The 27,084-nt window shown below is 35.7% G+C and overlaps 1 protein-coding gene across 1 annotated transcript; it reads right to left on the bottom strand.

Annotated features, from left to right (window-relative positions):
- Positions 1–21,465: 21,465 nt before the first annotated feature.
- On the bottom strand, positions 21,466–24,594 carry LOC129889051 (pentatricopeptide repeat-containing protein At1g09900). The gene has a single exon (XM_055964163.1). The coding sequence runs from the start codon at positions 24,400–24,402 to the stop codon at positions 21,820–21,822; it is 2,583 nt and encodes an 860-aa protein (XP_055820138.1). The 5' UTR covers positions 24,403–24,594; the 3' UTR covers positions 21,466–21,819.
- Positions 24,595–27,084: the final 2,490 nt, after the last annotated feature.

Here is a 27,084-nt window from a genome sequence, read left to right as displayed (position 1 = left end):
ATAAATAGCCTGTCTGAGATCGAGCTTTATGTGGATCTAATAAATAACCTGCATCTGCATAACCAATAAGGTCTACACAATCTTTGTTAGTATAAAACAAACTCATATCAATAGTACCCTTTAGGTATCGCAAAATATGCTTGATACCATTTCAATGTCTCCGCATTGGGGATGAACTATACCTTTCCAACAAATTAACAGAAAATATTATATTAGGTCTGATTGCGTTAGCAAGATACATAAGTGCACCAATAGCACTGAGGTATGGTACTTCAGGACCAAGAAGTTCTTCATCCTCTTCTGGAGGTCGAAATAGATCTTTTTCCACCTCAAGTGAACAAACAACCATTGGAGTACTTAATGGATATGCTTTGTCCATGTAAAATTATTTTAAGATTTTCTCATTTTCTAAATGTTCAATTTGCAGAGCCAAATAAAGTTTTGTTTTTTCAAGGTCTTTCATCTCAAATTCTTTCTGAAATTTAATCGCCTTTTAGACCTCTTTAGAGGTTCCAATGATATTTATGTCATCAACATAAAAGGCGAGTATAACAAACTTTGATTTCATTTTCTTAATAAAAATACATGGACAAATAACATCATTTATATAACCTTCATTTATCAAGTACTCACTAAGGTGATTATACCACATACGTCCTGATTATTTCAGACCATATAATGATCTTTGCAATTTGATTGAGTACATCTCCTGAGACTTAGTACATACTTCAGGCAATTTAAATTCTTCTGGGATTTTCATGTAAATTTCATTATCAAGTGAACCATAAAGGTAAGCTGTACAGATAGACTGATGAGATATCGAAAAATTATTCCATCCATAACAAGTGAATATGTTTTTTCATAGTTGACTCCGGGTCTTTGAGAGAATCCTTGTGCAACAAGGCGTGTCTTGTATCTTACAATTTTATTTCTCTCATTTAGTTTTCGCACAAAAACCCATTTATAGCCAACTGGTTTTACACCTTCAGGGGTTTGGATTACAGGTCCAAAAATCTCATGTTTAGCAAGTGAGTCTAATTCTGATTGAATTGTCTTTTGCCATTTTGGCCAATCACATCTACGTTGGCATTCTTCGATGGATTTAGGCTCAAGACTTTCACTATCTTGCATGAGGTTAAGTGCAAAATTATATGCAAAAATATTATCAATCGTAATTTTCGATCGATCTAAATTTATCTCATCACTGATAGAACTTATTGAAAATTCTTCATTCACTTGAGTCTTGGGTTCACTGATTTCTTCAAGAATATCAGGATTACTCAAATCTTGACCTTCTTCAGAAGGTTCTTTCGTAGCATCATCTTTATTATTTCTCACACTCCTCTTTCTAGAATTTTTATCCTTTGAACCCAATGGTCTACCATACTTTAGGCGTGTTTGGGAATTAAAAGCTATGATATTAGTAGATGATCCTTTTGGGACATTCATCCGGATAGGCACATTCACTACAGGGATCTGTGACTTTATTATTCATTTCAAATTAGTAAATGCATATAGCATTTGATTTTCTATTTTTTGTAAGTAGATGATCTTCTGGACCTCCTGCTCACATGTGCGGTATGTGGATCAAAATGATATAGTGATGAAACTTTTCATGCAATTTCTCTTTCGGGTTCCTTTTTCTCTCCCCCTAATTGGGGGAAAGTTGTTTAATCAAATCGACAATGTGCAAATCGAGCAGTAAATAAGTCTCCTGTCAACGGTTTAAGGTATTGAATTATAGAGGGTGAGTCAAACCAAACATATATGCCTAACCTTCGTTGAGGGTCCATCTTTGTACGTTGTGGTGCTGCTATAGGCACGTATACCGCACAACCAAAAATTTATAGATGGGCTATAGTTGGATCATGACCAAATACTAATTGTGACGGAGAGTATTTATAATAATTTATCGGTCTAAGATGTACAAGTGCTGCTGCATGTAAGATAGCATGACCTCAAACAGTGATTAACAATTTTATTTTCATTAGTAGAGGTCTTGCTATTGTCATGCCCCGAGAGGGTACCCTAGACGTGACCGACACTTGAAAGCCATTTCCGACCTTCAAGATAATCACCTAGCTCAATCACTCCATCATTCAGTCATATATGCTCAACGGAAGGCTCAATTATAATATGTTATTTACAATATGGGGGCCGAAGGCCAAATATGTTTAACTCAACGAAATAAGTATAATAGAACTCCCCAAAAATAACAGTCCAAAATCTCCACACTCTAGTCTATGAAGCCTCTATCAAAGTCTGGGAGGTGCCAATGACAAGCCCATGGCTACCAACAATCAAGAAGAAGGAAACAACAACAACAAAACCATACAAGGAAGCTCAACATCCTCCGGAAGCTAGGACGACTCACCAACTAGCCGGAAGTGTATATGGATCTTCAACGAAGCACCGGTTGATGATCTTTGGTACCTGTCTCTGCATCATGAAACAATGCAGGCCAAATGGCGTCAGTACATGGAATGTACGAGTATGTAAAATGGCCGGATGAAACAAACATCAAGGAAACATCAACATCAACTCAGGGTCTTAACTCATACATACATGACAACTCACTCAAGTGTCCTAAGTCTAACAAAAATAGTTTAGACGGGACTAACTCATAAGCCACTCAACTCAACTGACTCGGAGCACTATTAAAACCTAAATAGGAGTTTCTCTTATCCGACAACCATCACCTATGAGCCGGTGATAGTACAACAATCAGACATTGTTGCCACATCCGTCCATACCTTGCCAGGACATGAACGCCTCCCTAATCATGGATACCATCGATTAGTCAAGTCCTATCATTTCAGGACAAATAAATGGGAAACATCCGACTTTAACGGTTCGATCCCATAGGAAGCATCCGACTTTAACGGTTCCATCCCTACCTATGTTAGTGGCGTAGTTCCTAGGGTTCGAGTATGGACTATACTCTCGCCCACCTCGGTGCTCAATACTCCTCCCATGACTCTATGCTCATAAGACTCCCTCCAATCATCTCAAACAAGCCCTCACGGCTAGTTTCATGTGGGACATTGCCAACTCACCAACTCTATTCTCATTTCAACTCAATTAAGTCATAATGGCAAGTTCCATTTAGGACGTCATCCACTCGTCAATTCTATCCTCCAATTAAATCAATTAAGCCTTATTTAGATAAGCATTTATGACATCTCCTCAAGACTCATCACAACTCTATGGCTTTAGCTCAAAAATTCAACTCTATGCAACATAATCACATGGTTAAAGAGATCAACAAAACATAACAACAAGTCATCTCCATCAACTCCTACTAACATGAAAGTTTTAGGAACTTCTTAGATCAACAACATCAACACATATAGCATTAATTAAATAGGGCACAAAAATCATTCAAACATAAACCACACCAAGAAACTCCATTTTCATGGACATCTAACCTCAAAGCAAGAGTAGGGCACATGGGTGGACTCAACCCATGTTTTGGATAGCCTTACATACCTTAGTGAAGACTTGAGGAAAACCTTGTGGTTGAGTCTTCAATGGAGAATTCAAACCTTGAAGCTCTTGGAACTCTCCTTGTTGGAAATGGAGAAGAAGAAGGGAGATAGAGAGGAACTCCTAGGGCTTTTTAGAGAGAGAGTGAGGGATTGAAAAATGATCCCAAAATGTGCTAAGGTTGATACATATATAATTTGGGGGAATTCCCAAATTACCCCTTCTCAAAAGTTTTGAAAAATAGGAAAAATGCACCTGGCGCGATAGTATCGCATCGCGCCATTACAGCGCCAGGCTGATTACGCCTAAAACCTGCACACCTCGCAGTGGCGCGCCACGCCAGAGACCAAACTACTGAGGCATGTTTCTGGTGCGATAGTGGCGCGTCGCGCCCTTACAGTGCCAAGGCCAATATTTTCTGGGTTCTAGAAATTGGCTTGAAAAACCCTTCACACCTTTTAGTGGTGCGATAGTAGCGCGTCGCGCCACTGCGGCGCCAAGCCCAGTTTTCCAGCAATTACAACCCCGGCCTGAAAATCTCTACTGTGCTAGTTCATCTTAGAATCGTCATATCTTTTGACTCCGAACTCCAAAAATTACATTCTTGGTGGCGTTGGAAAGAAGACTCGACGACCTTTAATTTGATGGGTCATGGGCCACCTAGATTGTGATCTTTCAAAAGATAGGATCGTTAGAAGTCGACCCCTCATATAAACTCATCCTAAAACTTAGCCACGATGAATCTTTTGGACTTAGCTTGGTCCTAGGGGTCCTTCATGACCCCACATCACCTCTAGTACTTCTCAATTTCTCAAGGACTCATCCTAACTCCTGCAAATGCTCCACAATACTCGAGTTCCACCCTACCCGAATACAATAAGGGTCCGAATCTTAGGGAAAAATCTTGAGGGGTGTTACATTACCTCCCCCTTGGGATCATTCATCCTCGAATGATGAGTAAACCAATGGTGGACTCGAGGCATGAATAAAAATCGAAACTTAATCGAATCAACCAATCGAGCAATTTAGACAATTGGCTATTCAAACTCAAGAATAGACAAATTATTTCAACTCAGGAATAGGGACATCACCTTCATTATTCTCATCATTTGGCACGAATAGAACATCGAAACTCCATCAACCAAATCATTCAAACATCTACATATTCAACCGTCAAATTCTAATTCAGGAGCGATATTTCCAATCCTCTTCACCATAACATGAGGTCAATATATCGGTGTCCAAACTTCCTCTCCTTACCAAGCCATATAACACCCTTCACGTACCTCCAATCTTTCCCCCAGATGCAATCATTAGTCTACTACCATCACTCTCACAGTGAAAACCATACACTCAAGCTTATCACTCTAACTACCTCACTCATATCTAAGAGTTCTCGAGCTTACTTTAACACTTATACCCTCATCATCGTATGAGCTCTTTCCCGGAGATATAATAACATACTCTTACCTATCTATTGCTCATCACAAGGTCTCATCTCAGTCCTCCTCCACACATTTATCCTCAACTAGACAAGTACAACACAACTATCACAATCGGGAAACACTCACTCTTCCCCGTCTACTCTCACTCAACTCCATCTACTATCATCTTGGTCAACTCATCACTATCGAAAACTCAAGACTTATTTTGGTTCATTATCCTATCATCTCCCCCTTAGCTCAAAGGCATCAACTAAATAATACTAACTAGTCACCCAAATCAACTCATAAATTTAGAACCTCATATAACTCTATACTATCTCATATGCATATTTTAAGCCTCTTCTTACCAAATAACTTAGCACCAACTCATTATTTACATTTGAGGGTCACATATCCCTCTTTCCATGACACGTACTCCTCATGAGTTAATATCCTAATCTCTTGTATATGTCATGTCAAGCCTACTGAATCAAGCCTTAAAACTAGCACTATCACAATCATTCTCTACACCTCGTTACTCACCTTATAGATACTTTACCCTAGTTACAGGCCTCAATCAACTATCATTCTCACTATAGTTCTACTCCTATAACTCCCTCTTTCTAACTCTACAATCATCCTTTCAACCATAGCTCTCCATGCCTCGGATCACACTCCATCGGATGGTGACACTTATCACTTAGACACACAACTTCCCCCTTGAAGGTAATTTTTGAATCGAGATATAGAGATGAGTTTTCTCGGATACATCTTTCTCTGACTCAACGCATGATTCATACGAATGAGAGTACGTCCTTCTAGATCAATAGAGTTAAGCACAGTAGTCGGCTCCTCTCAAGCCTTGTGCCATCTCTTCCCTTCCTCAAGACTTTATCTTAACTCATCAACAATAATCTCATATTTACTGTTCTAACTACCTTGAGTATGAGGGGTAGTCGAATGGATTTGAGCAATGCATGAATTAGAAAAGAACATTCATAGAGTTAAACTCTATCACACGAATCTAGAATATGAAAGAAGGGAAACAATTCATAATGTCCTATAGCCTCCTGATTATGAGTGTGGTGCACAACACACCCATAAGCAAGACTCTACTAGACACGACTTCATAGACTCCCTAGGGCTCTTGAACTCTGTGCTCTGATACCATGTTTGTCACACCCCGAGAGGGTACCCTAGACATGATCGGCACTTGAAAGCCATTTCTGACATTCAAGAGAACCATCTGACATTCAAGAGAACCACCTAGCTCAATCACTCCATCATTCAGTCATATATGCTCAACGGAAGGCTCAATTATAATATGCTATTTACAATATGGGGGCCGAAGGCTAAATATGTTTAACTCAACAAAATAAGTATAATAGAACTCCCCCAAAATAACAGTCCAAAATCTCCACACTCTAGTCTATGAAGCCTCTATCAAAGTCTGGGAGGTGCCAATAACAAGCCCATGGCTACCAACAATCAAGATGAAGGAAATAACAACAACAAAACCATACAAGGAAGCTCAACATCCTCCAGAAGCTAGGAGGACTCACCAACTAGTCGAGAGTGTATGTGGATCTTCAACGAAGTGCCGGTTGATGATCTCTGGTACCTGTATCTGCATCATGAAACAATGCAGGCCAAATAGCGTCAGTACATAGAATGTACGAGTATGTAAAATGGCCGGATGAAATAAACATCAAGGAAACATCAACATCAACTCAGGGTCTCAACTCATACATACATGATAACTCACTCAAGTGTCCTAAGTCTAACAAGAATAGATTAGACGGGACTAACTCATAAGCCACTCAACTCAACTGACTTGGAGCACTATCAAAACCTAAATGGGAGTTTCTTTTATCCGATAACCATCACCTATGAGTCGGTGATAGTACAACAATCAGACGTTGTTGCCACGTCCGTCCATACCTTACCAGGGAATGAACGCCTCCCTAATCATAGATACCATCGATTAGTCAAGTCCTATCATTTCAGGATAAATAAATGGGAAACATCTGACTTTAACGGTTTGATCCCATGGGAAGCATCCGACTTTAACGGTTCCATCCCTACCTACATTGGCGGCGTAGTTCCTGGGGTTCGAGTATGGACTATACTCTCGCCTGCCTCGGTGCTCGATACTCCTCCCATGACTCTATGCTCATAAGACTCCCTCCAACCATCACAAACAAGCCCTCACGGCTAGTTTCATGTGGGACATTGCCAACTCATCAACTCTATTCTCATTTCAACTCAATTAAGTCATTATGGCAAGTTCTATTTAGGACCTCGTCCACTAGTCAATTCAATCCTCCAATTAACTCAATCAAGCCTTATTTAGATAAGCATTTATGCCATCTCCTCAAGACTCATCCCAATTCTATGGCTTTAGCTCAACAATTCAACTCTATACAATATAATCACATGGTTAAAGAGATCAACAAAACATAACAACAAGTCATCTCCATCAACTCCTACTAACATGAAAGTTTTAGGAACTTCTTAGCTCAACAACATCAACACATATAGCATTAATTAAATAGGGCACAAAACTCATTCAAACATAAACCACACCAAGAAACTCCATTTTCATGGACATCTAACCTCAAAGCAAGAGTAGGGTACATGGGTGGACTCAACCCATGTTTTGGATAACCTTACATACCTTAGTGAAGACTTGAAGAAAACCTTGTGGTTAGGTCTTTAATGGAGAACTCAAACCTTGAAGCTCTTGGAACTCTCCTTGTTGGAAGAAGAAGAAGAAGAGAGAGAGAGGAACTCCTAGGGCTTTTTAGAGAGAGAGTGAGGGATTGAAAAATGATCCCAAAATGTGCTAAGGCTGATACATATATAATTTGGGGAATTCCCAAATTACCCTTTCTCAAAAGTTCTGAAAAATAAGCAAAAATGTACCTGGCGCGATAGTGGCGCATCGCACCATTGCAGCGCCAGGCTAATTACGCCTAAAACCTTCATACCTCGCAGTGGCGCGCCGTGCCAGAGACCAAACTATTGAGGCATGTTTCTGGCGCGATAGTGACGTGCGCCCTTATAGCGACAAGGCCAATATTTTCTGGGTTCTGGAAATTGGCTTGAAAAACCCTGCACACCTTTTAGTGGTGCGCCGCGCCAGAGCCCAAACTACTGAGGCATGTTTCTGGCGCGATAGTGGCGCATCGCGCCACTGCGGCCCCAAACCCAGTTTTCCAGCAATTGCAACCCAGGCCTGAAAATCTCTACTGTGCTAGTTCATCTTAGGATCGTCATATCTTTTGACTCTGAACTCCAAAAATTACATTCTTGGTGGCGTTGGAAAGAAGACTCAACGACCTTTAATTTGATGGGTCATGGGCAACCCAGATTGTCGTCTTTCAAAAGATAGGATCGTTAGAAGTCGACCCTTCATATGAACTCATCCTAAAACTTAGCCACAACGAATCTTTTGGACTTAGCTTGGTCCTAGGGGTCCTTCGTGACCCCACATCACCTCTAGCATTTCTAAATTTCTCAAGGACTCGTCCTAACTCCTGCAAATGCTCCACAATACCCGATTCGACCCTACCGGAATATAAGAAGGGTCTGAATCTTAGGTAAAAATCTTGAGGGGTGTTACAGCTATCAATTGTATGCACTTAATAAATGACTCTACAAGGCCATTTTGAGTATGAACATGAGCAACAGAATGTTCAACTTTTATCGCAATTAATAAGCAATAATCATCAAAAGCTTGAGATGTAAATTCTCCAACATTATCAAGGCGAATAGCCTTAATTGGATAATCTAGAAATTACGCCCTTAATCTTATTATTTGTGCTAACAACTTTGCAAACGCCAGGTTGCGAGATGATAAGAGGCACACATGAGACCATCTAGATGATGCATCTATGAGGACCATAAAATATCTAAACAATCCATTTGGTGGATGAGTAGGTCAACATATATCTCCCTGTATACGCTCTAAAAAGCTAGGAGATTCGATGCCAACCTTCAGGGTCGATGGTCTGGCAATTAATTTGCCTTGATAACAAGCAGCACATGAAAATTCATTATTCGTAAGAATCTTCAGGTTTTTTAACGGACATCCAGTTGAATTTTCAAGAATTCGTCTCATTATTATTGATTTAGGATGACCTATTCGATCATGCCATAACACAAATGTATTTAAATCAGTAAACTTCTGGTTTACGATCAAATGTGCTTCAATTGCACTAATTTTTGCATAATATAGGCCAGACGATAAAGTTGATAATTTTTTCAAAATATATTTCTGAACTGCGACACTCTTGGTTATACCAAGGTATTCAATATTCATTTCATTTAGTATCTCAACATGATATCTATTTCTGCGGATATCTTTAAAACTTAGCAAGTTTCTTAGGGATTTAAAAGAGAATAATGTATCTTCTATAACAATCTTTGTCCCCTTAGGCAGAAATATAGTAGCTCTTCCGGAGCCTTCAATTATTTTCGAATTACCAAAAATTGTAGTAACATTTTCTTTTCTTTTAAGCAAATTGGAAAAATATTTCTCGTATTTAAAAATGGCATGAGTTGTTCCACTATCTATTACACAAATATCCTCGTGATTGATCATTGATCCAAATAAAATTTGAGGCATATCCATATTTTTCTTCAAAAAGAAATAAAGTAAACATTATAATTAATATATGGCTCATTATACAATTTTATTTATTTACATGAATTAGAAAAATACAAACATATTATTTAGTACAAACAAAATGAAAAGAAAATTATTTAAATATTATTAGGCTTATCAATATTCATATTTTTTTCTGGAAAATTAAAGAAATCAGTTACATCCAGATGCATAGACTCAATATTATCTTCAGAGATAAAGTTTGTCTCTGAATTATTTTCTGCCCTCTTTAAGAATGCGTGATATAGCTGAATCAGATGTTTTGATGACCAACATGTTCATGACCAGTGCCCCATACCTCCACATCTATGACATATACTTTCTAAATTTTTCTTTAGTATAACTTTTGGCTTTTCACTCTTCTTTTTATATTACTGATCATTTCTCGGTGCCAGCCGAGCATCATGATTATAATTTCTTCTTCGATCATGACCACGACCACGACTAGGGCTAGACCTCTTTTTCGTTGGTTATAATTTATCTGATTCACTTCAGGGAATGACAAAGAACCAACAGGACGACTATCATGATTTTTCATTAATAGTTCATTGTGGCATTCACCAATAAGAAGGTGAGAAAGTAATTTTAAATATTTTTCAAAACCCTTTTTGCGATATTGTTGTTGAAGGAGCATATTCGCGGGTAGAAATGTGAAGTATGTTTTTTCAAGTTTGTCTTGCTCATTGATTTCTTCTCTGTATAAATTTAACTGAGCTATAATTTTAAACAAGGCAGAATTATATTCAGTTATATTTTTAAAATCCATTAATCTCAGATTAAGCCAAACATGATGTGCCTATGGAAGGATGACCAACTTCAGGTGGTCATATCTTTCTTTTAGATTCTTCCAAAGTTTAAGGGGGTCTTTTAATGTGGGGTACTGTAATTTTAACCCCTCGTCAAGATGGTGGTGGAGAAATATCATGTCTTTGGCACGATTTTGACTAGATGCCATATTGTCATCTTTGATGGTATCTGCTAGACCCATCGGTTCTAGGTGTATTTCGGCATCTAGTGCCCATGATGAGAAGTCTTTTCTAGATATATCAAGAGCAACAAATTCAAGTTTAGAGATATTCGACATTTTAAGAAAATAATTTTTTTACCCTTTTGTTACCTTGTTAAAATTGCTCAAAATGATGAAAGCTCGTGCTGATAATGTGTTATAAAATAAATTAACTTAGCAATTTAATAAGAAAAAGAGATAGTAAGAGAATGAGAGATTTTTTTTTTATTTCTTTTCATTCTATACTGCCTTATTTATAGATAAAAAAATAATAATTGAGGAAGGAGATAATGCCTGAAGAAGAGAAAAAGGAAATAAAAAGGAGCGGAGGGAAAAAATGAAAAAGCTTCAAGACAGTGCTCCCCCTGTAAAAGTAATCAAGTAGTCTGAAGTAGACTTATGAGTACCAATATCACCAGCCATATCTGAATCAGTGTAACCACATAGAATAGGCTTTCCTGTTCCAAAACACAAACTTATATTAGAAGTGCCACAAAGATATCTCATAATCCACTTTACAATATTCCAATTCTCTCTTCCTGAATTAGAAAGAAAATGGCTAACAATACCAACAACATGAGCAATATCCAGTCTTGTACACACCATTGCATACATCAAACTACCAACGGCTGAAGCATAAAGAACTTTCTTTATATCTTCCTTCTCACCATCACTAGAAGAAAAATGCTTCGTGCTCAATTTGAAGTGCATAGCTAAAGGTGTACTTTATGAATATACTTCTCTTGTGATAACCACAACTTCTTGGCCTTTCTGTCACGGACAATCTGCATGCCAAGAATTTCCTTACTGATCCCAAGTCTGTCATAGAAAAACACTTATTCAAGTTGACTTCAACTTTTAAATCCTGCAAACGTTCTGACAAACAACAAGCATGTCATCAACATAAAGCAAAACATTAATAAAGTCACTATCAAAGAACTTTTCCACAAAAAGAAATGGTCTGAAGAAGTCTTCTTGAAGCCATACTGACTCATAAAAAAATCAAACTTCATGTACCATTTTCTGGAGCTTGTTTTAGACCATCCAAGCTCTTCTTCTATTTGCAAACATAATTCTCTTTTCCCTTAACTTCAAAACCTTCCGGTTGCTTCATAGAAATTTCTTCATCTGAGTCATCATGGAGAAAAGAAGTTTTAACATCCATTTTCTCAACGTCTAATCTAAACGTGCAGCCAAGCCTAGAACCACGCAAATGGATGACATCTTCACATCTAAAGAGAATATCTTATCAAAATCAACTCCCTTCTTATGGTTAAATCCTTCCACAACTAATCTAATCTTGTACCATGGAACTGGGTTGCCATCTTCATATTTCACCCTGAAAATCCACCTATTTTTCAAAGCTTTTATTTCTTTAGGTAGCTTAACCAAATCAAAGGTATGATTATCATGTAGATACTTGATTTTATCTTCCATAGCATCAAACCATCTTTCTTTTTTTTCACTTTTTATGGCCTCGTCAAGTCTTTCTGGTTCTCCCCTGTCATTCAAGAGTACATACTCATTGGGAGAATAATGAGATGAAGGTAGTTTCTCTCTTGTAGATCTTCTGAGAACTCTTTGGAGCATCACTAACAATTAATTTCTAACCAACCACATCATTTTGCACTGGAACATCAACATTATAATGATTATTTTGAATATGATCACCATCTTCATTATCTACTTAATTTTCAGCATTTTGGAAATTTTCTTCAGGTGCAATAGTCAAAGGAACTGGATCAACATCAATTAAGCTCTCATTGCTCTGAGAATCAACTTTCTCAGCTTTTTCAAGATCTTCAATTGTTTGGTGTTCAAAGAACACAACATCACGACTTCTAAGAAGTTTCTTATCAACTAGATCAAAGAAATGATAGCCAAATTTATTTTGACCATAACCAACAAAGATACCCTGCCTAGTTTTAACATCCAACATTGATCTCTCATCCTTAGGAACATACACAAAGGCTTTACTCCCAAATACAAGGTTGGCGATAGTCCGCGCGACCATTCAGATTTAGCTTGAAATAATATCCTTAAGCTTGCAATCAGCAAGGATAAAATCAAAATATGAAAGATTTTTATTTAGCTTTATGACTGTATGGAATCTTATACCTGGGCAAGAGATCAGTCAGATATTTCGATACTTACACATATTGATTAGCGACTAGCAGTTCTAATAGTGGGAAACACTGCCCCTTTTTCTTTTCTTTCTTAACGGAGATTTACACCACCACTGCTTGCTAGGCAAAATCAATAAAGTAGTGCCAGAATCGACTGTACCACCATGTTACAACCAAGTCAAGAAACTATGATAAAAATCTCATATATTTTATCTGAGTCTAGTCTTTCATGATGAATATGTAATAAAAATTAGATACCCAACATAGATATAAAATTTCTAGCCGGACATAGTCGCGACTACGGAGAAAGCTTTTAAAGAAATTAAAATTACCTTACTCACGAAGGCTATGCCAAACTTGAATCTTTATTTCTTCAAACGCTAGGATATATTACAAAGAAAGTTTTTACAAGACAGAGAGAGAGAGCGCTCGAAAACTTCTACCTAAAAATGAAAAACAAATGCCTTTTATATAGGCGAGCTTGAGAGACATGAGGAATACAAGTGGGTCCTAGTACAGTATAACTACTGTTTGTACAGTGTTTCTACTGTCAAGAAAATTATCATTTTCATCCTTATCTGGCTTGGAGTATATCCTCTCATAGCCCGATATCTTTTCAATCATTTAAGGTTCCGGGGGGATCTTCTCATTCTGCTTTCCCTTTTCCTTTGACAGCTGCCTTAAGGAATTCTTCCTTGTCTTGCGGCGATTGGAGGAAATCTTCCATCCTTTCTAGATCAATTTTGAATAACATTGGCCTTGGTCTATCGGACTGTGCATCTGCGATATCATCATTACTTATTTCACTCTTCATTAAAGTATCATATTTATCATATTGTGTTATAGTTTGAAGCAAATTTATTTTTACTTATTCGAGATATTCATTTATCATCTCGCTTTTATTGCTTTGTTGCACTAAAATTCTTCGAGCAATATGTTTGATGGAGTTATCTGCTATCAATTTCTTTTGTGTTAGTTATGTATAATTCTATATTTTTGCTCGAATACTATCTACGATCTCTTATCCAAATGGATGCTTAGTTTTCGGGTCTTTTCTGATTAATTTCTCCCAGAAATTATTATAATAGACCCAGTATAAACAAGGAAACTTTTCATCAGGGGTGAATCCGACCTCGGGGAGCCATTTATGGATCCACGAAATAGAGAATTCAATAAGGAAATACATTTGATCAATTTTGTCTAAATTACAAACATGATCTGAGAGATATAATTATGTAAGGAATGGAGAAATCTTGGTCCATTCTTTGTATAGGTTCAAATATTCATACAGTAAAAAACAATTCGAGGGTCCGTGGAAAGTCCACCATCTTATAAACCAGTTTGGAATTGGTCCATTAAATACTTTAGCACAAATTTTTATAAATCAAGTGTGCTTGTGTTTGTCATTATTATAATAAAAAACTTTATTAAATGCCTGGATATAATCCCAATAAGTCAGGTTTATGTTCATTTTATTCACGCAAACTTGTTGCTCATTCATGATGGAGATTCTCCACTCTTCCACATATATAATCTGCTAGATAATTACCTAAGAGAAGTTATAAACATTCTCTTCAGTTGTGAAATGTTGGAATTCAGCACTTTCAGTTTTAATCAGAATTGTTTCATAATAAGTGCGAGTCTTATATGACTCTCCAGGGAAGTATAATCCCCTTACCAAATATCTTCGAAATATCTTCCATGGTTCATCACTTCTCTGAATATCAGAGTTTTCTAAAACAAATATAATTTCTTTTGCAGATCCTTCTTTATAATATTTATTGTCATCGACCTCTTTGACTATAGAAGCAAAAATATCTTTTTGCTTTTGAGATTCTAATACACTTTTAGTTGCCCATATAATGGACTATCTTTTGAAATATCTTCCAGATTTATTGTAGGAGTATCATCCTTTGGAGTTGACGAAGATGATGCTTGCCCACCTTTGAGTTTATCAAACTCTTGTTTTCCAATCATAAGATCGAAAAATTATTAGATGAGGATGAGCCGTATGACGATCTTTACGAAGGGGCTGATTTTCCCCTACCTCTAGCTTTATTGCCTTTTTCTTATAACTAGCAGTAAACCCTTCAGAATCTATTAGAAAAGGGGTAAATAGTATTGATAAAAGGAGTTTCAAGTATAATTGGAGGAGCATTTAATCCTTGACTAATAAGAAAAAAATAAGAAATGTAGACTTTATTCTGAAAAATATGAGTATTAGATAACTTATACTTTATATCTAAAGCATGACCAGATGCAGATTTAATAGCATGAGTAGTTTTTTCAAAAAGCCTTGAAGGTACCAATCCTTTTTGAATGCAGCTAACATCTGCTCCATTATCGATCATTGTAGTGTTAATGATAGTAAACTTATTATTAATTAAAATAGTACATTTAATGTACCATCTATGAGTAGTTACAATCTGTAACATTTCCAAAAAAGAATTTTGTTTAGAATTTTCAATAATTTCTTCAACCTTTTCATCAATTTTACCTTTTCCTTTATCAATAGGAGGTGTTGACGCAGAGTCATCTTTCTCAGTATTCTCTAGTTGAGAAATTTTGTGATCATGAATCATTTGATTCTGTTTAAGAGCTTTGATCTCATTTTAAAAAATTTCAACTTTAATTTTTAAGTCATTGAAAGAAGTATCTCTTACTATAGTCTCAGTCTTGACGACCAAGAACTTCATTTATAAAATAAGGTTTTAAATCAAAATCAATCTTTGATTTATGAGTTTTAAAGGATTTAGAAAATGGGGAGCCGGATGCCGAACCATATTAATAATTTTTCTCCTTATAGTCTCATCAGAAATCTCTTTTAATAGTTCAATCACATTTTCAGAAGTAATCGTATTAACATTTAAATCTTCAAATTGTGATTGGAGCTTATAAAACTCATCTGTTTTGCACAGGCATTTCTCACCTGTACAATTAGAATCACAATCATTAGGCAAGAAATTATCATTATCAGAAAAATCGAGAAGTTCTACTTCACTTTCAAATTTGTCAGACCTGGATTCTGTTTCACAGTAATAATCAGATTCTAAATCAGAAGTGTATAATAAACTATAAACTTAGTTATGAAGATCGTCTTCAGGTTTTAAGGATTTGAGCTTTTCAAGCTTACAATTTGAAGCAATGTGTCCATATTGTCCACACCTGTAGCATTTAATTTTACTAAGGTCCTTTTTAGAGAAATTTTTGGTGAATCTAGTAGACTTATGATGAGCCTTTTTAGCTTCACACTTTTCTTTATTTTGTCGAGATCGACTATGCTTCCTATAAGGTTTATCAAGATAGTCGTCCCCTATAGCATCAGTGTTTATCAGATCTTTTTTCTTTATTAGCCGATGGTCCAGCTACACCGAATTGGTTACAGAAATCTCCTAACTGAGATCGCTCTCGCTTTTGATTAATCTTAAGTTGTTGAGCTAATTTAAGCTCGTTACAAAGATTTAATCCTTCTTAGGTGCAAGTGTCAATTAAGTGACCATAAGTAAGTTGGTCATAAGAAATGCCAAATTATTTCCCCTAGGAGTTTTTCGAACTCTTTCTGCAAATAAAAAGGGAAGACCATCAATAAATTGTGATTTCCAGTAAGATAAATTACTTTATGATAAGTCCATTATTCGACTTTAAAATGTGTCTTTATACCACCTAAATTCTCCTAGAACAAAGGACCTTTAAAGATGGAAGTAGTAATTTGCTCACCTATACGAACAACCCAAACTAAAATCTAAAAAAAATGAACTGTATTTATGATAATTAGAAAAATTATGTATTAATTATATAGAGTTAATATCATTTTTTCAAGTCTTTTTAATATAAAACTTAATAATTTTCTTTTACCATACATAAGAATGTATTCATTATCAAGTATTTGTTTCAGGTATCTCAAGTTACAATTAATTTTATTTTTTTAGCAAAAAATTTCATTACAACCACTAGAAAAATACTACTATATGTATTACAATTATTATTTAGAAAAGTTCATTATTTCCTTGTAAAGTCATGACATTAGGAATGAAGTAAAAATTTTATTTTCAAATTTTCAAGTTATTAGTTAAATGACAGTTAACGTTATTCAATATTTTAGAACTTTGAATTAAACTACTTAAAGTTTATTATCTACCAATAAGATTTTTGAAAAAAAGGAAACAAGGTATTGCAGTGCAGCAGTTAAAAGTAAAGACCAATGTCTCTGACCCCAAAAATCGATCTCACTGCAACGCAACAAATTAGGGACCATTACTTTAAACTTGCATTGAATTGATGCTGGTGGTTTGAACAGTTCCAACAATGTTCTAGAATTCAACTAAATTAGATAGTGTGAGCTACTTTCTCTATTCACTTTTATTTGTTTATTATTCAAAAATAGATTTTCATTTTTATTTGTCACTTTCAACATATCAACAAAAAATAATAATTTTTTCCATATTTTACCCTTAGCATTAATTTCTTATTCCCCAAATCATTTTCCAAGACCTAATACTAAATATCAATTAATAAGGGTAGTATGATATAATAGTCATGACAATCACTGTTTTTTCTTAATGGGTGCGTTAAGTCCAAATGTGACACGTAAAAGTAAACGGTGGGAATATTTACTAAAAATAAAATAAAATAGAGGAACATATTAAACAAATTGACTAGCTAGACTTCATAAAGTACTTGAAGCACAATAATCAGGCATAATACGACATTGGTCCACTTGAGCGGCAACAAATGTTGTCTCCTAAACAACCCAAAAAATGATGCAACGACTTTTTTTGTGTCATTGCTTGTCGTTATGAACTTATGCAGAATAATGTTTATTAGCATTGCTATTCTCCCCAATTTGTTCCGGCTAAGTCATTCCAAACAAATAAAGATTGTTGAATAATGACATGAAAATCAAAACAGGAGACGAAGCAACATTGACTTTATCACAAAGCTTCCAAGATGATTACTTTTTAGTTAAACAATACTAAAGTAACACCAAGCAAATACGCTTGTGTCCAAAAAGAACAATGCAGTAATAAGAACATTTCAAAAACATGATCATCCATGAGTATAAATTTCGACTCAATTCGTATATAAAAAGTTACTGTCAAGAAGTCTGCAATGAAGGAAGCCCTTTAGATTTTTATCAAAAAACTTAGACGCAACTTTGTACTTGAAAAAAAAAGGAAACCGTAAATTGATATCTATCCTTTTAAATTCTATTGCACATGTAAAAAAGAGTAACAGAAGCTTAAGCATGGTGTTGGCATAAAGAATGATATTTAACTTGATCATGCAAGCTCATGTCACTACATGAATTATTCTTAGAAAAGGATTTTTTCTGTAGTGCATGTTATAGTCGCCAGATTAGATTATGGCCACTAATATCCAATATTAACATTAGTGGTAACTGGTAACATTTTACCAAGAGAAAAATGGGAGCTAAAATAGTAAGTCTTATTGTAAAATCCAACCATAGTCCTAATCACACTGTGTCATTTTCTTGTGTCTCAATTAAGTCTTCAAATTGGAATAAATTGCCTTACTGCTGATGGCTAGAATAGTGAATTAACTATTTTACAAAGAACACAAAACACAAGTTGAAAGGAAATGAGAATAACTGCAGAACATAAATGCGGAACTGCTTCCTTTTTTTTTTTTTTTTGGGGGGGGGAGGGGGGTGTAAGACCCCGTAAATAGAAAAGGCGGAGCAAAGGAAAAAACCTTTAAGAAAATGGACTGTCCCAGGGCCTACGAGTCGTAGGAACTCCTATAGATCGTAGGAGTGACTCGTAGGGTTGGAAATTTCAGGGCCAAGGGAGCATATGGCTCGAGTTACAACTCGTAAGGAAGTTTACAACTCGTAGAAATGAGTTGTAGGGGATGAAGTCTTATTTTGGGAAAAATACAAGCCTCAGTAGTGTTGAAACGACTCAACAAGATGAGTCAAACTAGATTCGTATAGAAGACTCCTAGTATGAATCCTGATTTCTGATTTTTGACCAAGTGAATGGGAGGTTGACGAGTCATTTGTACGACTCGTATGAACGAGTCATAGAAGCCAAAACCAATTTTCAGTAGCTACTGTTTCTTGCACTTGAAGTTGACGACTTGGATCTACGACCCGTAGACTAAATGATGAGTCGTAGAAGCCATTCGTAGGGTCCTCCGGCCAGATTCAGTGAAGGGTATTTTCTTCTTTTCCCATTTTATGTTCAATGAATCTAGACACTTTTGGGGGGAAATCCAGAACCTATAAATATCCCCAGCCCTTCAAAGTCCTTCCTATTCCTATCCATTCTCTAAATTTCTCTAAGGCATTCAAGGATCTTCTTTCAAGGTCTTCTCCTACAAGTCAAGCTAGAGTTTCAAGAACACAAGTCTCCTTTTCAATTTCAAACTAGAATTCATCAAGGTATGTGAGTATTGATACATGGATCCTTTCATCCATGAAGCCCAAGCAATTCTCAAGTTTTTCTATTAAATTCAAGTATGGGATTTTGTGGGTTCCATGATCTTTCTTCCTATTTCATGAATTAAGTTTTATTACATGATTCCTCACTTAAATATGCATGAATTGTCAAATATTGCATGATTTTAATGAATTTCCAATAAATCCTCTTACATGATATATAGGGTTTATGATCTCATTATGGGTCTTCTTTAATTCTTATTAAATTGCATGAATTGTGATTTTTAATTATGATTATGATCCTATTTCAATTTAAATTGATGATTATTGCATGAAATAGAAGATTTTTTCTATGAATTTTGGGGTTCATGATATGGATTATGAGTATTTTCAATTATATTTCCAATTGATGTTATCTTCATGAATTATGTATGGTTGATATAAAATATATGATCATGCATGTTTTCAAGTTAATTTCATGATTTCCAAGTCAATTGATTATGTTTTCACCGTATACAATGGAACCATAATACTCCACCTCCATTCATCAGGCATCTTAGCAGTCTTTAAAATAACATTAAACAACTTAGTCAACCACTCTGAACCTTCCTTGTCAATGCACTTCCAAAAGTCTACCAGAATCTCATCGGGCCCTGTCGCTCTCCCCCTCCTTATTCGACTAACAACACGTCTAACCTCCTCAACCTTAAAACACTTGCAGTACCCAAAGTCTCGAAGACTATGAGAGTACACCAAATCACCAGTACAATGTTACTATCTCCTTTTTCATTTAGGAGTAAACATATTAGAATTACATGTCATGTGATTTGTGGCACATAAATCAATCATCCATTTGTTAGATGAAGAGAAAATACATGTTTTTCTTGACTCTGCAAATGTAGAAACTGAAAAGGGTTCCTTAAGTGATTTTTGAAACTGAGAAAATTTTGCATACTCATCGGCCTATTGTAATTCTTGACAGAAAACAAAAAGGAGTTCAAGTCTGACCCAACAGTTCCTCTCAAATAAATCTACCAGATTGAAGAAATACAAAATATTTTTCAGTGAAACGAACACTGGAGGATTCAAAGTGATGTGAATTCATGCTTTTGAATAGCTATGAAAACTAGAAAGACTCAAGAAAACAACTAAAATGACCAAGAACATAAGTCCTAGGTGTTAGGATTGATTGTCGATGGACAGTCAAAAAATAAACCAAGATTTTTAAAAAAAAAATTGAAAGGAACTACAAATGGACTATATGAAACAAGACAACCAACAGTTTCAATGGAAAATAAAAAAGATGCTTATCATGGAAGAAGAGTCCAAAGACAATGGCGAAGAGCAAATTAAATTCTACACATATTTAATGGTCCAAGCCCAAGAAGAGGAAGATTGGAGCCACATGGAGTCAAGAACTAGCTGAATTTTATGTCCAAAATGAGCTGAAATTTCATTCCCCCTAATGGGCTGAATCATGTCCAAAGGCTGCTGGAAAGCACGCCAAAATTGGGTGGAATTTGGGTTCCAAAAGTCACTTTTCCCCTTATTTTTGTTAAAGGTAGTTTTGAAATAGTTTTACTGGTTTCGTAGTTTAAAGTTTTCTAATTTATAAATTTCCTAGTTTAAACTATTCTAGTTATTATTTCATAAAACTAGGATTTGAATCCATGCTATTTGGGATAGATTTCCCCTATATATAGGGGTGGATTTTGTTATTTTCGATAAGATATGATTAATATTATTTGAGAGTTTTCTCTTCTTTACACCTTTGAGTGTGACTACTTATTTATCTTACACCTTTATAAGAACGATTCTTTAAGAGGTAAGATTAATTCTTTAACTTGATATCTTTGATTCTTATTCGTAAATTAAAGAAGGTAATTCATCTTATACTAGTTGTTGTCTCTAATTTCTTCGAAATAGGGGTCTATATCACTTTTTGATCAAAGTTCTTGAATTATCTCTATTAGTATCATAAATTAGCTTAAATCCACTAGTTTTTGAATACTAAGATCAATTAGGCTTCTTAGCACTTATTTTGAAATTTTTGAGATTTTATTCTCAAATTTCGCATACCTTTAGTTTCTTGTCTTAAATCTTAGTATTTTGGCTTCCGAATTATTTTCTTATTTATTCAAGTAGTCCGATTCTTATAACATAGCATAAAGGGAAAGAAGGCATTAGGCATTCACAGAAGGAAAAACCTAGAAATTAATGGAAGAAATCGGTGGTACGCGGGGAATGAAGGAAACAAAATTAGTGAGTGTGTACACATAGTTTGCTGAAACAGTACAAATGTACAATACACGTGCTTATACAAAAGGAAAAGATAATCAATGACCAAAGAAATTTGTCCAAGTTTCTAGTATATTGCTCTTCGTACAATTGTTGGTTGCAGTGTTCATCCCAATCTTACTCACTTATGTATAATAGAAAAATAAATGCAATTGGGAATAGAAAATGTCATACCATGAAAAAAGATCTCTGGGATGTGTCCAATACTTGATGTCCATATCACCACTCTGGTCCGAGAAACCACCAGCATTTCAAAAAATCTTGTTATGCCTGAGACAGTGACTTATTTCTGAAATAGAATGAGCTACTGAATCATTTGCCTTTTAATGTCTATACTTTCCTATTGTAGCCTTGTCAGAACAGTAATATGTCCTGAGAAACACAATGATTTCCTCTTTACTAGTCAAAACTCAAGCCCTCTGAAGCTGAGGCAACTTATGGCCATGCTCGACAAAGCGCAACATGAGCTTATCAGCCTCTTCTACTCTGCCACCTTGCATCAATCTATCCCTCACCTTGTCACAGACCTTTAAGTCAGGAATCAGATTTCGGTTGAACATTCGACATGCCACCTTATATGATGAAAGAGGGTTCCCTTCCTTTAAATAGCTCTCTATAAGAATGCGGCAGGTGTTTGCATCAACTCTTGAAGCTGTCCTGAGGACCTTTCCCAATAGCTTATAAGCCTCATCAGGATATCCTAAACCACAAAGTTTTTCAATAACCTGATTATAGGCAGTCTTGCACCCCTGTCTTGAAAGCATCTTCTCCAGTAATTCCAACAGATCATCCACCCTACGTTGCTGACAAAATCGATGGATGACTGTACGATATGTCACAGCAGTGGGAAGCATACCCCTATGAAGCATTTTAATCGACAGATCAATAGCCTCTTCCATCCTTCCTTGTTTTCCTAATCCGTCGATTAGCGTTGTATATGTGACAACATCGGGGTGTTTGTTGATTAAATACATGTCATCAAGGACTGAGAGAGCAGCATCCAACTCATTCTTTAAACAGAAACCATGAATTACAGTGGTGAAATTCACCACATTAACAGCACATCCTTTCTTCAGACATTCTACCATAAACCTCTTTGCTTCATCTGCTCTGCCCTCTTGGCAAAGAGATTTAATTATCAGATTAATTTCAACGGGAGAAGGGAAAAAGCCCTTTCCAATCATTTCCCTACCTACCTCACAGGCTTCAGACAGTTTTCCTTCCCTACGATAACCATGCATTACCACACTAAATGTGATAGCATTCGGTCTCCACCACCACTCCTCACACGTGCTCATAATCTCTCGCGCCTCGGCAGACCTTCCAATCTGGCAAAGCCCGTTTAACAAGGCAGTGTATGTTACAGTGTTTGGCTTGCAACCATATTTGTACATATGTTGGAGTAACTTTTTTGCTTGATCAATTCTCCCTGCAAGGCAAAACCCATTCAGAACTGCAGTGTAAGTAACCACATCAGGAGGACATCCTTTGGCAATCATTTCATTGACCAGTTCCTTTGCCTTATCTAAACTTCCTTCTTTACAGAAGGAGTTCACTACAGCACTATAGCCCACTTTATCCATTCGGAATCCTCTTTCTTCAGCTTCCTTTATGAATCCTAAGGCTTCATCAGCATGGCCGTGCTTTGAAAGCATATGAATAATAGTGTTATACGTAACCTGGTCTGGCAATAAGTTACTATCTTTAGCCATTTTCTCCACCAACTCTCTCACTTCATCAATTTGTTTCTGCTTGCAAAAGAATGCAATCAAAGTATAATAACTAACTTTATCTGGGTAACAGCCCTTATACGGTAATTCAGCAATCAACTCTAATGCATCTTCAACACGATGCACATCACAATAACCTTTGATTAAGCAATTGTATGTAACAACATTTGGTGTTATCCCAACTAGTTGCATCCTCTCCAGAAACCTCAATGCTTTCTCAATTTTATCTCCCTTCACCAAAACATAAATTGCAGTGTTGCATATAGACAAATCAGGCTCAATTCCTGCTCTTTGCATCACATTCAGGATCTGCATTGCTTTCCTTAAATGTCCAGCTCGACTAAAAGCAACCATCACACAACCGAAATCTTCAGGTCTCCGTGGAATTCTTCTTCGTGCCATCAGTTTAAGAATGCGCTTAGCTCCCTGACACAACTTTGTCCTGCTTAGAAGTTGAAGCATCATATAGTAAACAATAGGGTCATGTCGGTACCGCCACTGCTGGTCTGCCCAATAAAAGAATTTCAAAGCAACCCTTTCATCTGATTGAGACCTTAACACAGCACAAATTTGTTGAGGCTTCATACTTCTTAGCAAACGCCTCAATTCTATTTCAAGCTTTGGATTCCAAACCGACTGACGTTCAATTAATCTACATGTTTCCTTAACCAAAGGATGTCTCATTTCATCTTCAACCCCATCAATTCTTCCAGAAATGCCAACATTTTCTGCCCTGTTGACTTGCTTTTGACTTTTACCAAATGAATCCAAAGCCTTAAAAACATCATCAGTACAGTCCAAATCTCCTTCTCCATCTTCATTCGCTGACTCTTCAAACTCATGGACATCGTCAAACCTACAACTATTAGCATTATCTATATCACTGCAGTTTTTTCCATCATCATCAATAGAAGTATCAGAAAAGCTCAAAACTTTACTTTCTTTAGAACCCAATTTTTCTTTTACAGCATACCTATCTCCAGTACCATCACAATCACCATTTTCCAAGTATAATTTAGGGTTCCGATTAAACTTAGGCCTATCACTTCTAGATGTCCATGAGGAAAATAATGCAATGATTACTCCATTGTAAGTAAATGGGTCTCCACGAAAATGGATTCCCGATTCACAAGTCCCAAATTTTCCAGAAAATTCAACACAAACACGATTATTATATGAACCAAACCATAGAATCTTGCGAAGCTTTCTATACCTAGGCAAGGTTCCTCCAATTCTAGGGCGTATATTCGAGTTCAACAACATTTACTCAGAATCTAACGCATATCTTCTATACAACAAGAAGCTTGAAAGGAGTTCCAATAGCTTACTTGGGCTGAGGGCACTTCTCCTTCTGCCTTTTCACTTCACAGTGGTGGAAAAGTTGAAGTTCAACAGAGAAGCCTATATGGGGTCATTAGCACAAATGTCCTGTTTCTCTTTCAGGTGTATTTAATTTTTGACCTAAAATTTGATGTCTTTAATTTTCCATCTTTTAAATTAAAGAGGGAAACGGAGGTGATATTCACCTAAATTTGTCATTAGATCTGATATGGTTCTCATTAAAAAATGGAAAAATGATCAAAAAAATATTCTTAAATTATGTGAAATGAAAGAAAAATATCCTTCATTTATAGCTTGATTCAAAAATATCTTTGTGGTTAATATTTTGATCCAAAAATACTCTTCTCATCGATAATTTGGTTAAAAAATGTCTCTACTATTACTAAATGTGTCAAAAATACTTTTTTTTTTGAATAAATATATTATTTTCTTTCATTTTAAACACATGTTGTTCCGAATAAAAAATTGCTTTTAAAAAATTCTATTTTTTTTTTTATAATTTTAAAACCACTTTAACTGATAAAAATGTAGGAAATATTTTTTTTCTTTTTAATCTCATTTTATCAATTAAAATGTATCCTTTTAACGGATAATTTATGTCATATATATATAGGATCATAAACCCATCATTAATTTGTATTTAGATAACAATAAAAAAATAATTTTAATAAACAATGAAATAATTTTATATTATAAATTTTTCCGAATTGAAGTAGGATAAATATTTCCTAATAGAAAAATATTATTAGAAAAATTATGTGTTCAAAAAGAAACTAAATAATATATTTATTTAGAAAAGGGCATTTTTTGACCCATTAAATAATAATAAGGATAGTTTGAACCAAAGTATTGACGGCAAGCGCATTTTTGGACCAAACTATAAATGAAGGGCATTTTTGTTCATTTTACATAGTTTAAAGGCATTTTTTATACTTTTCCGTTAAAAAAATGGTACATATATACTCTTACGGTTAAACAAATGGCTTATACATACCCTTTTTCCTTTAACGAAAGTGAAAAAATTAATTTTAAATTTATTTTTTTAATTAAAAAAACTTTCATGTAGGGGTATATTTGATCCCTCTCACGCGTATTTTTCTTCTTCTTTGATTCAGCGGCTAATTTGAATTATTTTGATGGTTAAATTTATTTTTTCACTAACTTTCTTGTAAAATTTATCAAATATGTCCCAAATATTTTAGAGATACAAAAGATAAATTAAAATATATTCGGAAAAAGATTAGTTTACAATTTTTTCATTATTTTTTTCTTTTCTTCCATTCCTGTTTTATTTATTATATTTTTACTTGTTAAATAATCAAAGAAACAAATAAAATACGAATAAAAACTCAAATAATGATAATCAAAGAAGCCAAAAAAAAATCTTATGAGCATTAGATCATGTATATCCCACATGAATTTTTTTAAAATGAAAAAAAAAATTAAATTAATTTTTTTTACTTCTGTTTGATAAAGGGCATATGTGAGCCATTTTTGTAGTAGGTAGAAATATATGTGAGCTATTTTTATACGGAAGTCTATAAGATAACGAAGACAAAAGCTAAGTTGGTGGTTACGACTTCTAAGACGACAGCTTTCGAATGCTTGTCTATCGAGGTAGGGGATAAAGGCGGAGCTAAGAAATTGTATAGGCTCGTGACTTGTATCAAGTGAACTGCATCAAGAATGAGGATGGCAATGCGTCGGTGGAAGAGACCTCCATTAAGCAAAGGTGGAAAACATACTTCTATAAACTCTTAAACAAAGAAAGGGATAGAGACATTGTGTTGGGTGAATTGGCGCATTCTGAAAGACTACGGGATTTTGGGTACCATAGGTGCTGTAGGATTCAGGAGGTTACACATGCTATTAGTAGGACAAGAAAAAGGGCGATATTCAAAACTGTAATAATTATGGGGGTATCAGATTGCTAAGCTATACTATGAAGGTCTGAGAGAGTGATGGACTTGAGGGTAAGGAGACAAGTTTCCATTTCTGAGAATCAAATTGGATTCATACCAGGGTGATCGACTACTGAAGTTATCCATCTTGTGCAAAAAATGATGGAGAAATATAAGGAAAGGAAGCTGGACTTACATATGATGTTCATTGATCTTGAAAAGGCTTATGATAAAGTCTCAAGGAATGTCCTGAGGTGTTTGGAGGCTAAAGGTGTCCCGATGGTTTATATTACGGCTATAAAGGATATGTATGATGGAGTCGTATTAGAAAGGTGGGAGGAGATTTGGGGCACTTCCTAGTTGATATGGGGCGACATTAGGGTTCAGTTCGTAGCTGTAAGACCCTGGAAATTTGAAAGGCCTAAAACTAAGAAGCAAAGGATAAAATTTTAGAAAGTTGCATAAACTGACACTAGGGGCTGACCACAGAGGCTATCACAGGCCGTGGTATGTATCACGAACCATGGTGAGCAACCATGGTGAGCAACCCTGGTAGAGATTCAGAGACTCAGACTACAGGGGATGAGCCAAGAAGAAGGATAACAGACTGTGAAGACCTCTGTGGTGACCCCTCCCCAAGACCCCTAGGAATTTTTCAAGGCAGGGTCTACAAAAAACCACCACGGATCGTGGAACCCTCCAC

Source organism: Solanum dulcamara, chromosome 5, assembly GCF_947179165.1.
Source record: "Solanum dulcamara chromosome 5, daSolDulc1.2, whole genome shotgun sequence".
NCBI lineage: Eukaryota > Viridiplantae > Streptophyta > Magnoliopsida > Solanales > Solanaceae > Solanum > Solanum dulcamara.
The sequence above is the reverse complement of the archived record's forward strand: the minus strand, read 5'-3'. Positions and strand labels throughout refer to the sequence as shown.